A 12,232-nucleotide genomic window follows, 5' to 3' on the forward strand; every position below is an offset into this window, starting at 1 on the left:
TCTACCTCTACAAGTATTAAATCATGAGCCGCTGCAGCCGCTGACCTTCAACACCCCCTGAAAGGAGTTCAGGGTGATCAGGAATGAGGCACTCTGTGCTGTGGGAAAAGCTGGCATAACAGGTCTTTAGATAGTTAAATAGTTTCAGGAGAAGATTTTATGAGCCCAAGTCTTGCATCTCCTCATATCTAGGAAAGTACTAAAATTATTAACGGTGACATCTGTTCCTTGTGACTAGCAGCAGGTCTCTGCCAAAATGTGTGCCTGACTCCACACACCCACCCCCTTCATTAAAATCGTACATAACAGTGACCCTTCCCCCCTACCTCTTTGGAGCAGTTTCTCAGAGCTATCTGTCTAATGGGCTATAGTCCTCATTTTGCCCTAAATAAAGCTTAACTCTCAGCTTTCACGTTGTGCTTTTTTTTTTTTTTTAAGTCAATAATTTGAATCTCAAAATATCTGCTGGTGGCCTGGAGCAGCTTCAGAATCAGTGAGAAGAGGGGAGAATCCTGGCCCTAGTACTTCAAGTCATTTAACCTCCCAAAGCCTCAGTTTCCGCCTCTGGAAAATGGGGATAGTGAGGCAGAGTCATGCAGGACTCTGAGTCAGACTCTGACTTTGCTGTTTACGCACTGTGCAATCCTAAGCAAGTTTCTCAATCTTGCTGTGCCTCACTTTTCTCGTTTGTCAAAATAGGAATCAGGATAGGACCTATCCCATGGGGCTGTTGCAGGGATTAAATGAGTTAATACCCATAAAGTGCTTAGAACAGTACCTAGCAAAAGATAGATTCTCTTCCTCTATTATCATTGTTATTATTTAATTATTATTATGACCACTTTACCTGAGAGGATTTGAGGGGGGCGGAATCCAAAGAGATAAAAATGCATATGAAAGGACTTAGCACAAATGGCATATGCATAGTAAATAGGAACCCTGACTTTTCTTGTGATTTGTGCAGAAGTCTTACCAGAGGCATTTTTCTGTCGACACCAGCTCAAGAAATCTCCGACCATGCCATACAGAACATTGCACAGTGGCATAAAGCGGCGGCCGTTCTCCGCATAGCTGGTGACAAGGAGGTGGTTGTTTTCCCAGAATAGGGACTAAGGAAAAACCAACACAAAATGAAATCAAAACAGATTTCTTCAGGCACAGTATCATCAAGACAAGTCAGGCCAACCATTTCTCATTCACCTGGGACTTGCCTCACAACAACTGAACCTTCTTTGTTTTTGTCTTTAGTTACCCATTCAGAGAGTGCTACCAGCTCTCTTTTCTTTATTCCAAGGGTATCATGCAAATGTTAATGAAATATTTTCCCAGCAGAGAAAAAATATAGATACATACATACATATATATTTTTTCTAGTAGTTAAAAAATTATAGATCGATTTTTTTTTTAAATCAAGGGACCTGTGTTCAAATTTTGGGTCTGTCACATACTAAATGTGTGATCTTGAACAAGCCATGTAATCTCCCTGTGCCTCAGTTTCCACATGTGGAAAATGGGGAGTATGAACACTTCCTCTTCTCCCAGAGCTGTGGTTAGGATGATATGCAATCACAAATTGAATTCCTAAAGGGTAAAGTGCCTCAAAAATACATTACTATGAAGTTACAATGTTTTCACATAATAATAATACAAATAACAATATCCCCTCATCATGCCATCAGATCCTCAGTATTCCAACCAGCAATCTCTGTCTAGACTGGATGCTTCCCGAGGGCAGAGGCTGTTTTGTTCCCTGTTGCATCTGAAACTCTGAGAACAACACCTGGTACATGGAATTAGCTCAGTATTTACTGAGTTTATCAACCAAAGTCCATGAGGAAGGAGAACAAAAATAACAGCTCCCCTTTTTACTGACCAAGAGGCTGCAAGGTTCAAAGGCAACATATACTCAAAAATCATGTTTTCAGCCTATTATGTGTTTGAACCTCCCAGCTCCATTTACCTGCCTTTACAAATGAAAAAAATCAATGTTAAGATGTTTTCATTTGTAAACATCAATGTTACATGGCTTTACAATGAAAAAAATCAAGTTAAGAATTTGTGTCAACCTATTTACAATAGCCAGGACACGGAAGCAACCTAAGCGTCCATCAACAGATGAATGGATAAAGAAGATGTGACACATATATACAATGGACTATTACTCAGCCATAAAAAGAAACGAAATTGAGTTATTTGTAGTGAGGTGGATGGACCTAGAGTCTGTCATACAGAGTGAAGTAAGTCAGAAAGAGAAAAACAAATACTGCATGCTAACACATATATATGGAATCTTAAAAAAAAAGACATAGTGAATGGACTTGAGGACATGGGGAGGGGGAAGGGTAAGCTGGGATGAAGTGAGAGAGTGGCATGAACATATATACACTACCAAATGTAAAATAGATAGCTAGTGGGAAGCAGCCACATAGCACAGAGAGATCAGCTCAGTGCTTTGTGATCACCTAGAGGGGTGGGATAGGGAGAGTGGGAGGGAGACGCAAGAGGGAGGGGATATGGTGATATATGTATATGTATAGCTGATTCACTTTGTTATAAAGCAGAAACTAACACACCATTGTAAAGCAATTATACTCCAATAAAGATGTTTAAAAAAAATTTATGTCAAAAATATGTCCTTCATTAAGAAAAAAAAAATTTATGTCAGAGAAATAAAAATGATATCTAACTTTCTTTAAACTCAAGATACTGTTCTAAATAAGCAACTTACATAGATGTTCTCATTTACTTTCACTGTATTAGAGCTTAGAGTGCAGACAGAATACAGACATGTAAACCACATGATTATATGTTAACCAGTTTCTTCAAGAAACTGGTCCTGAATGGATATAATCTTAAGACCTGTTAAGAGGAGGGATTGGTCTCCCGGGAGGATACTGACATAGAGGGTTTTCTGAAGTACTCAGGTTCAGGTCTTTCGAGCCAGTTAGGATGGAGATTGTTCAGAACTAGCCAGGTGCAGAGGCCCCGTGGGAAAGGTGTGGTGACGCCCTGATGTTCTTGTGGGTTTTGCACTGACTTCTTGACTTAGGAAAGTTCCTTCTGCCCAGGACAGGCAGGAGACCCAGGAGCACCGTTGAAGACAGAGCCACTTTCCCACCAGAGAGCCTGGCGCACATTGTGAGTTGGCTGCTTGGCCTGGACACTGTCTGTCTCTATAGAGACAGAGCAACGTTTTACCGAGGCGAAGGTAGAGTTACCTTGTCTCTGGGAATGGAGTGCCTGGAGAGGTTAATAAAAAGGTCGTAATCTGAGGGAAGCACAGAACAGGGATCCTTATCCAGCACCAGTTTAAAGGCTTCCCAGATGGCTGTGCAGTTCTTGTCCCTGCGGAAAAGTACAAGTTTAAAAAAGAAAAAGAAGAAACAAAACAAAAGACCACATTCCAGTGTGATATATTTCCGTTTCTCTCTCCAAGTTTTTTACTAGTGATTTTGTCAAATATCAACTCTGCAGAACTGGGCATACAAAAAAGACAGGAAATTGTCATAACTCTTGCATTAACCCCAATTCAGAAGAGGAAGAAAAATAACTTTGGTGATGGATTTAGAAATCTGACAGTGGAAGTGTCTTTCAGAGGTGCAACACACATTTCTTAGAACTTAGAACAGGCTCACAGAGACAGCAGAAAATGCACAGAGCCAGAGGTGACGATTCCAATAAACCACATGGGCTGCCAGCTTCAGGTGCCCCTTCATTTAGACACAGGTCCATCCTGGGGTTGGGGGCCAGGTGAGATCAGGCGGACATGCGACCTTGTAAAATCAGGAGTGAGCACAGAAAAAGACTGTTCCACCTCCTGCTAAGGCAGAAAGTATGACTTCCAGTGTCCGCTGCAACTCCTTAAGTCCAACCTAGCTTTCCAAAACCATTTCCCACCCCATTTGTAACTTATTTCTTATGCTGGGTGGTAACATGGTGTTCCGTGGGTGTTCCCATTTTTTTCCATTCTTTTTTATTGGCCTAAAATCTGTCACAATAAAAACAACTGGCACAAGAGAGGGACTTCATGAAAACAGAAAACATGTGTCCAAGGAAGGAGCAAAAATTAGTAAGAAGCACAGTGCTGGCAAGAGAGACTCAAACTTTAAAAGTCCTCTAAATTAGGAGACCTGAAATTTGAATTCCCAAAGTACCCGGACTCGGGGAATTCCAGCTGGAGACCATATTCCTGGGTCATGGGTTCCGGTTAACCTTACGCTGGCTGTCGTCCAAACTCACCACTACCTAATCCTCATCCACTCTCCAACACCCGCTTCATTTTTACACACACACACACACACACACACACACACACACCCTTCACCTCCAGACCCCACCCAGTGCAGCCTCCCCAGTAGATTCCCCATCCTCCTTCCCTCTCCCCCCTCCTCCTCCCCTTCCTCTCCCCCTCCCTTCCTCTCCCTCTCCGGCTCCCTCGCCAGCCGCCGCGCTCACCGCAGCTCGGGGCTCAGCACCGCAATGTACTCCGCGCAGCGGCCCAGGAAGATGCTCTGAAGGTGCGGGGTGGTGCCCTGCCCGCTCCAGCGCGCGTCCGCAGCGCCTGCAGCGCCCGCGGCCGGCGGCAGCAGCAGGATCAGCAGCAGCGCCGGCAGCGGCCGCCGGGACCGCGCGCACCCCCGGGCTTCCATCGCAGTCACTTTGGGGGTGCCTCCCAGACTCGCCTCCTCCCGTCGCGCTGAGGTGACTCCCCGAGCCCTAACGGAACCGGCGCTCACTTGCTGTCTCTCTTTCTGTTTCAGCTCCGGAACTGAGTTGGGATATTTCCGGGAGCAGGAGTATTGCCCTCGGCTAATCTCGGCCGGAGTCCACGAGGTGGGAGGCCCAAAGAAGAAGCAAGGTTGGAGAAGGGGTGAGGCGAGTTCGGCCTCCCGAAGGAAGATTTTTCTGGCTTCAAACAATGACAACTTTCACAGACACCCTCTTTCTCACTGGCTAATGATGAGTGGACGGTGTTTGTTTTCAGGAAATAATAACCACAAAAGCTAATATTTATTGAGCTGTTACTATGTGCCAACCACTTTGCAAGCATAATTTTCATTGCCTTTTCACAATACCCCTCCAAGCTAGGTTTATCACTCCCATTTACAGGTGCGTGAATTCAGGGAAGTTAAGTAGCTTGTCGGAGGTCACAATCTCCCTTCCAGATAGATGCAAAATTCCAGAGACAATCAGTGTAGAGATTTGAGATTAACAGAACTCACTGGAGGGCCAAGTCCTCAATTCCTACGGTCATGATAGCTATGTGCCTGGCAGATGTGATAAATGTGGGAGGCCCGTGAGAGGTAGGGTGGAGGGTTCTGGAATATTTTATTTTAATCTCTCTTTTCTATTTTTAAAGTTTACTACCCAAACTCTCATTGTCCCGTCCAGCCCCTCCCTAACTCGAGTCCACTTTCCAGATATAAGCATTTTAAAGTATTTCAACCGGTATTTTGTTTTTGTTTTCCTGGCATTTACTTCCACATTTCCAAATAATATGCCTGTATGCTGTTTCTTGATGTTTCCATTTTGGATGGTATTCTATGACTTCCCACCACGTCAAAGGAAATTCTATCTTTAACCCCACACATCCTCAAAAGGCATCCTTCTGCACCCTTCATTGTCCAAGTCTTTTTATCCAAAGCTTTAACTCAGTAATCAGCATTTATGTTATTATGACTTGTGAATATTATTCATGGCTGAGTTGTAGTATTCTATGATTCTGTTTCCTTTCTTGTGAACTTCGTGCTTACCCTAGAGGTAATAATAGTCTCCCTTCCACCATCCCCAACCACTGGCTTATTTGTTTGTTTGTGATATTATATGTACACTTATGATTATGGTCAAATTCTCTACAAGGCATGTAAATCTTTCAATGCATTTAAAAGCATCAGTCAATATTTCAGGTGGTGTGTGTGATTTCTTTCTCTCTCTCTCTTTTCTTTTTGTTTCTTGGAAACACCCTTTTTTGTCCAGTTTACTGTCTCAGTCTGAGCTTACTGCTCTCAACTTGCTGCATAGTTGTCTTGCAGTGGCCCAGGAAGATGCCTGTTCTTGTCTCTCCTGGATTGATGCCCTGTTTCCTAGATCCCTTGTCTAGAGCACACCTTCCAATAGCTTCTTGAGAAGATGCCATAGGGGCTAAATTTTTTGACTTTTGCATAATAATGTAAAATGTCATTATTCTACCCTCATGCTTGATTGAGAGTTTGGTTAGAGAGAATTTTAAGTTGCAAATCATTTTCCCTCAAAATTTTGAAGGCAGTGCTCCACTGTTCTCTGATTTCTATGTTACTATTGAAAAATCTAGAGCCCTTTTCCTAATCCTGTTTATTTGACCTTCTCTCTGGAAGTTTTTAAGATAAATCTCAAGAGTATGAAGTTTCAGAGATGAACTTGAGAGCAAGTAATTTCCATTCATTGTGCTGACAGCTCTAGGAAGGATGTTTCCAAGAAACAAAAAAAAGAGAGAGAGAGAGAGACAGTGGGAAAGAAATCACACACATACCACCTGAAGTATTGACTGATGCTTTTGAATGCATTGTGAGATTTATATGTCTTGCAGAGAATTTAACCATAATCATAAATGTATGTAGAATACCAATCAAATAAGCTGGTGGGGAGGGGGAGGGAGACGATTACTACCTCTAGTTAAGCAAGTTTATAAGAAAAAAATATATAGTCATATAATTCTCTAAGCTCAGCCATGAATAATATTCACAAGTCATAATAAAGTAAATGCTGATTATGAAACAGGAGGGAAGGCGGCAGGGCACAACCTTTGAAACAATGACATAGCCAGAGGATGAGACATAAACTGATTAGAACCAAATGGGTCCAAGATGGCAGATAAGTCAAATTCCACTAGACCCTGAGCCTCAGTATATGCTCACTGTAACACATCAGCAAGCTAAATGACACACCTACAGGTGCCATGACAGTTCCAAGGCCAACCATAAGGATCAAAAAGTGGGCGGTGGCCCAATTCCTGGAAATCACCATCCCTTCCTGAACCAGCTGGAATACTCCTCCCACTCATTAGGCTATGAAATTACCCACCCCTATAAAAACTGACAACCTCATACCTTGGTGCCTTTCTCACCTTCTGAGATGGCCCACACTCTGTCTGTGGAGTGTGTTTCGCTCTAAATAAATCTGCTTCTTACCTATCACTCTGTCTCTCACTGAATTCTTTCCACGCTGAGACACAAAGAACATGAGCCTCAGTAAGTCCAGACACCAGGTGAGTGATTCTAATTAAAACACCGTGAGTTCGAGTCCCAAGCAGGGTTTTGGCCATGTTCAAGTCCCGGCCGCATGGGTTCAAGTTGCAATCTGAGGTGCACGGTTTCAATTAATGCTTTAACATTTATATCCAGAAAATAGAAAGAATTTGACAACTCAAAAATAAGAAAAACAACCCAAATTTTTAAATGGTATCTGCTTTTAAAATAGTTGAGCAGATACCTCACCAAAAAAGACATTCCACTACTAGGTATGTACCAAAGAGAAAATGAAAATATGCCTGCCCAAAGATTTATACATGAAATGTTCACAGCAGCTTAATTCATAGTAACCCCTAAACAATGCAAATACCCAACAAGAGAAGAATAAACAAATTGTGATATAGGCTACAATAAAATACTACTAAGCAGTGCAAAGGAAAGAACTACTGATACACTGAAGAATGTAAAAAAAATGTATATGCTAAATGAAAGAAGCTAGATATAAAATAATACACACTTTTTTATTCTCCTTACATGAAGTTCTAGAAGGAATAAGATGCTGATATACAGAATTGGGGGAAAAGAGATTTCAGATGGAACCAATTGCCTGAGCAAATACAGAATAACGGGAAAGCATGGGGCTTCTCCTGAAAAAGGTAAAGTTTTATTTTGACTGATAAATAGGGTACAGGTTGAGACTTGACAAAATAAGTTAGGGTCATACCTTTTTTTTTTTTCCACGCCTAGCAGCTTGCAGGATCTGAGTCCCCTGACACAGGATTGAACTCATACCATCGGCAGTGAAAGCACGAAGTCCTAACCAGTGGACCTCCAGGGAATTCCTAGGGTCATATATCATTTTTTCTTTTTCTTTTTTTTTTACCATCTTTATTGGAGCATAATTGCTTTACAATGGTGCGTTAGTTTCTGCTTTATAACAAAGTGAATCAGCTATATATATACATATATCACCACATCTCCTCCCTCTTCCGTCTCCCTCCCACCTTCTCTATCCCACCCCCATATATTATATCTTAAAGACCTTGGACACAATAATAGTTTGAACTTTGTGCTCTTTTTCTTTTTTTTTTAAATTTTATTTTATATATTTTTTATACAGCAGGTTCTTATTAGTTATCCATTTTATACATATTAGTGTATACATGTCAATCCCAATCTTGCAATTCATCATACCACCACCCCCTCCCCCTGCCACTTTACCCCCTTGGTGTCCATACATTGGTTCTCTACATCTGTGAGAATTTCTGCCCTGAAAACCGGTTCATCTGTACCATTTTTCTAGGTTCCACATATATGTGTTAATATTCGATATTTGTTTTTCTCTTTCTGACTTACTTCACTCTCTATGACAGTCTCTGGAAACATCCACGTCTCTACAAATGACCCAGTTTCGTTCCTTTTTATGGCTGAGTAATATTCCATTGTATCTGTGTATCACATCTCCTTTATCCATTTGTCTGTCGATGGGCATTTTGGTTGCTTCCATGACCTGGCTACTGTAAATAGTGCTACAATGAATATTGGGGTGCACATGTCTTTTTGAATTATGGTTTTCTCTGGGTATATGCCTAGTAGTGGGATTGCTGGGTCATATGGTAATTCTATTTTTAGTTCTTTAAGGAATCTCCATACTGCTCCATAGTGGCTGTATCAATTCACATTCCCACTAACAGTGCAAGAGGGTTCCCTTTTCTTCACACCCACTCCAGCATTTGTTGTTTCTAGATTTTCTGATGATGGCCAATCTAACTGGTGTGAGGTGATACCTCATTGTAGTTTTGATTTGCATTTCTCTAATAATTAGTGATGTTGAGCAGCTTTTCATGTGCCTTTTGGCCATCTGTATGTCTTCTTTGGAGAAATGTCTATTTAGGTCTTCTGCACATTTTTTTGATTGGGTTGTTTGTTTAATATTGAGCTGCATGAGCTGTTTATATATTTTGGATATTAATCCTTTGTCCGTTGATTCATTTGCCAATATTTTCTCCCATTCTGAGGGTTGCGTTTTCGTCTTGTTTGTAGTTTCTTTTGCTTTGCAAAAGCTTTTAAGTTTCATTAGGTCCCATTTGTTTATTTTTGATTTTATTTCCATTACTCTGGGAGGTGGATCAAAAAACCATCTTCCTGTGATTTATGTCAGAGTGTGTTCTTCCTATGTTTTCCTCTAGGAGTTTTATAGTGTACAGTCTTACATTTAGGTCTCTAATCCATTTTGAGTTTATTTTTGTGTACGGTGTTAGGGAGTGTTCTAATTTCATTCTTTTACATGTAGCTGTCCAGTTTTCTCAGCATCATTTATTGAAGAGGCTGGCTTTTGTCCATTGTATATCCTTGCCTCCCTTGTCATAGCTAAGTTGACCATAGATGCATGGGTTTATTTCTGGGCTTTCTATCCTGTTCCATCGATCTATATTTCTGTTTTTGTGCCAGTACCATATTGTCTTTTTTACTGTAGCTTTGTAGTATAGTCTGAAGTCAGGGAGTCTGATTAGTCCAGCTGTTTTTTTCCCTCAAGACTACTTTGGTTATTCAGGGTCTTTTGTGTCTCCATAATAATTTTAAGATTTTTTGTTCTGGTTCCATAAAAAATGCCATTGGTAATTTGATAGGGATTGCATTGTATCTGTAGATTGCTTTGGGTAGTATAGTCATTTTCACAATATTGATTCTTCCAATCCAAGAACATGGTATATCTCTCCATCTGTTTGTATCATCTTTAATTTCTTTCATCAGTGTCTTACAGTTTTCTGCATACAGGTCATTTGTCTCGTTAGGTAGGTTTATTCCTAGGTATTTTTGTTGTTGTTGTTGCAGTGGTCAATGGAAGTGTTTCCTTAATTTCTCTTTCAGATTTTTCATCATTAGTGTATATGAATGCAAGAGATTTCTGTGCATTAATTTTGTATCCTTCAAATTTACCAAATTCATTGATTAGCTCTAGTAGTTTTCTGGTGGCATCTTTAGGATTCTCTATGTATGGTATCATGTCATCTGCAAACAGTGACAGTTTTACTGCTTCTTTTCCAATTTGGATTCCTTTTACTTCTTTTTTCTTCTCTGATTGCCATGGCTAGGACTTCCAAAATGATGCTGAATAACAGTGGTGAGAGTGGACATCCTTGTCTTGTTCCTGGCCTTAGAAGAAATGCTTTCAGTTTTTCACCATTTTGCTGTGGCAAAATATGGCCTTTATTATGTTGAGGTAGGTTCCCTCTATGCCAACTTTCTGGAGAGTTTTTATCATAAATGGGTGTTGAATTTTGTCAAAAGCTTTTTCTGCATCTATTGAGATGACCATATGCTTTTTCTTCTTCAATTTGTTAATATGGTGTATCACATGGACTGATTTGTGTATATTGAGGAATCCTTGCATCCCTGGGATAAGTCCCACTTGATCATGGTGTATGATCTTTTTAATATGTTGTTGGATTCTGTTCGCTAGTATTTTGTTGAGGATTTTTGCATTAATATTCATCAGTGATATATTTCTGTAATTTTCTTTTTTTGTTATATCTTTGTGTGGTTTTGATATCAGGGTAATGGTGGCTTCGTAGAATTACTTTGGGAGTGCTCCTTCCTCTGCAACTTTTTGGAAGAGTTTGAGAAGGATGGGTGTTAGCTCTTCTCTAAATGTTTGATAGAATTCACCTGTGAAGCCATCTGGTCCTGGACTTTTGTTTGCTGGAAGATTTTTTTTTAATTAATTTATTTATTTATTTATTTTTGGCTGTGTTGGGTCTTCGTTTCTGTGTGAGGGCTTTCTCTAGTTGTGGCAAGCAGGGGCCACTTTACATCGTGGTGCGCGGGCCTCTCACTATCTCCGCCTCTCTTGTTGCAGAGCACAGGCTCCAGACACACAGGCTCAGTAGTTGTGGCTCACAGGCCTAGTTGCTCTGTGGCATGTGGGATCCTCCCAGACCAGGGCTCGAACCCGTATCCCCTGCATTAGCAGGCAGATTCTCAACCACTGTGCCACCGGGGAAGCTCCTCTTGGAAGATTTTTAATCACAGTTTCAATTTCGTTACTTGTGATTTGTCTGTTCATATTTTCTATTTCTTCCTGGTTCAGTCTTGGAAGGCTATACCTGCCTAAGAATTTGTCCATTTCTTCCAGATTGTCCATTTTATTGGCATAGATTTGCTTATAGTAGTCTCTTAGAATGCTTTGTATTTCTGCAGTGTCTGTTGTAACTTTTCCTATTTCATTTCTAATTTTATTGATTTGAGTCCTCTCCCTCTTTTTCTTGATGAGTCTGGCTAACGGTTTGTCAATTTTGTTTACCTTCTGAAAGAACCAGCTATTAGTTTTATTGATCTTTGCTATTGTTTTCTTTGTTTCTATTTCATTTATTTCTGCTCTGATCTCTATGATTTCTTTCCTTCTACTAACTTTGGGTTTTGTTTGTTCTTCTTTCTCTAGTTCCTTTAGGTGTAAGTTTAGATTGTTTATTTGAGATTTTTCTTGTTCCTTGAGGTAGGCTTGTATTGCTATAAAATTCCCTCTTAGAACTGTTTTTACTGCATCCAATAAGTTTTGGATCATCATGTTTTCATTGTAATTTGTCTCTAGGCATTTTTTGATTTCCTCTTTGATTTCTTTAGTGATCTCTTGGTTACTTAGTAATGTATTGTTTAGCCTCCATGCGTTTGTGTTTTTTACATTTATTTCCCTGTAATTGATTTCTAATCTCATAGCACTGTGGTCAGAAACAATGCTTGATATGATTTCAATTTTCTTAAATTACTGAGGCCTGATTTGTGACCCAAGATGTGATCTATCCTGGAAAATGTTCCATGTGCACTTGAAAAGAAAGTGTAATCTGCTGTTTTTGACTGGAATGTCATATAAATATCAATTAAATCTATCTGGTCTATTGTGTCATTTAAAGCTTGTGTTTCCTTATTAATTTTCTGTCTGGATGATCTGTCCATTGGTGTAAGTGAGGTGTTAAAGTCCCTCACTATTATTGTGTTACTGTTGATTT

General features: G+C 40.3%; 1 protein-coding gene across 5 annotated transcripts in view; it reads right to left on the reverse strand.

Annotated features, from left to right (window-relative positions):
• Positions 1 to 4,752, reverse strand: part of BST1 (bone marrow stromal cell antigen 1) — a 29,384-nt gene extending 24,632 nt beyond the window's left edge. For 4 of the 5 annotated variants that reach the window (XR_009540385.1, XR_009540386.1, XM_060148478.1 and 1 more), the window contains exons 1-3: positions 4,456 to 4,752; positions 3,219 to 3,345; positions 974 to 1,109 (exon numbers count right to left, since the gene is read on the reverse strand). Coding sequence is in view for 3 of the 5 variants with exons in the window: in XM_060148478.1 (XP_060004461.1) it covers positions 974 to 1,109; positions 3,219 to 3,345; positions 4,456 to 4,649 (457 nt within the window). In the remaining 2 variants the exon portion in view is untranslated. Of the gene's footprint in view, positions 1 to 973; positions 1,110 to 3,218; positions 3,346 to 4,154; positions 4,202 to 4,455 lie in introns of those variants that run through there. The other variant, XM_060148480.1, reaches the window with a different exon arrangement.
• Between the last annotated feature and the right edge of the window lie 7,480 nt (positions 4,753 to 12,232).

The sequence above is a fragment of the Lagenorhynchus albirostris genome, chromosome 4 (assembly GCF_949774975.1).
Source record: "Lagenorhynchus albirostris chromosome 4, mLagAlb1.1, whole genome shotgun sequence".
Taxonomy (NCBI): Eukaryota; Metazoa; Chordata; class Mammalia; order Artiodactyla; family Delphinidae; genus Lagenorhynchus; species Lagenorhynchus albirostris.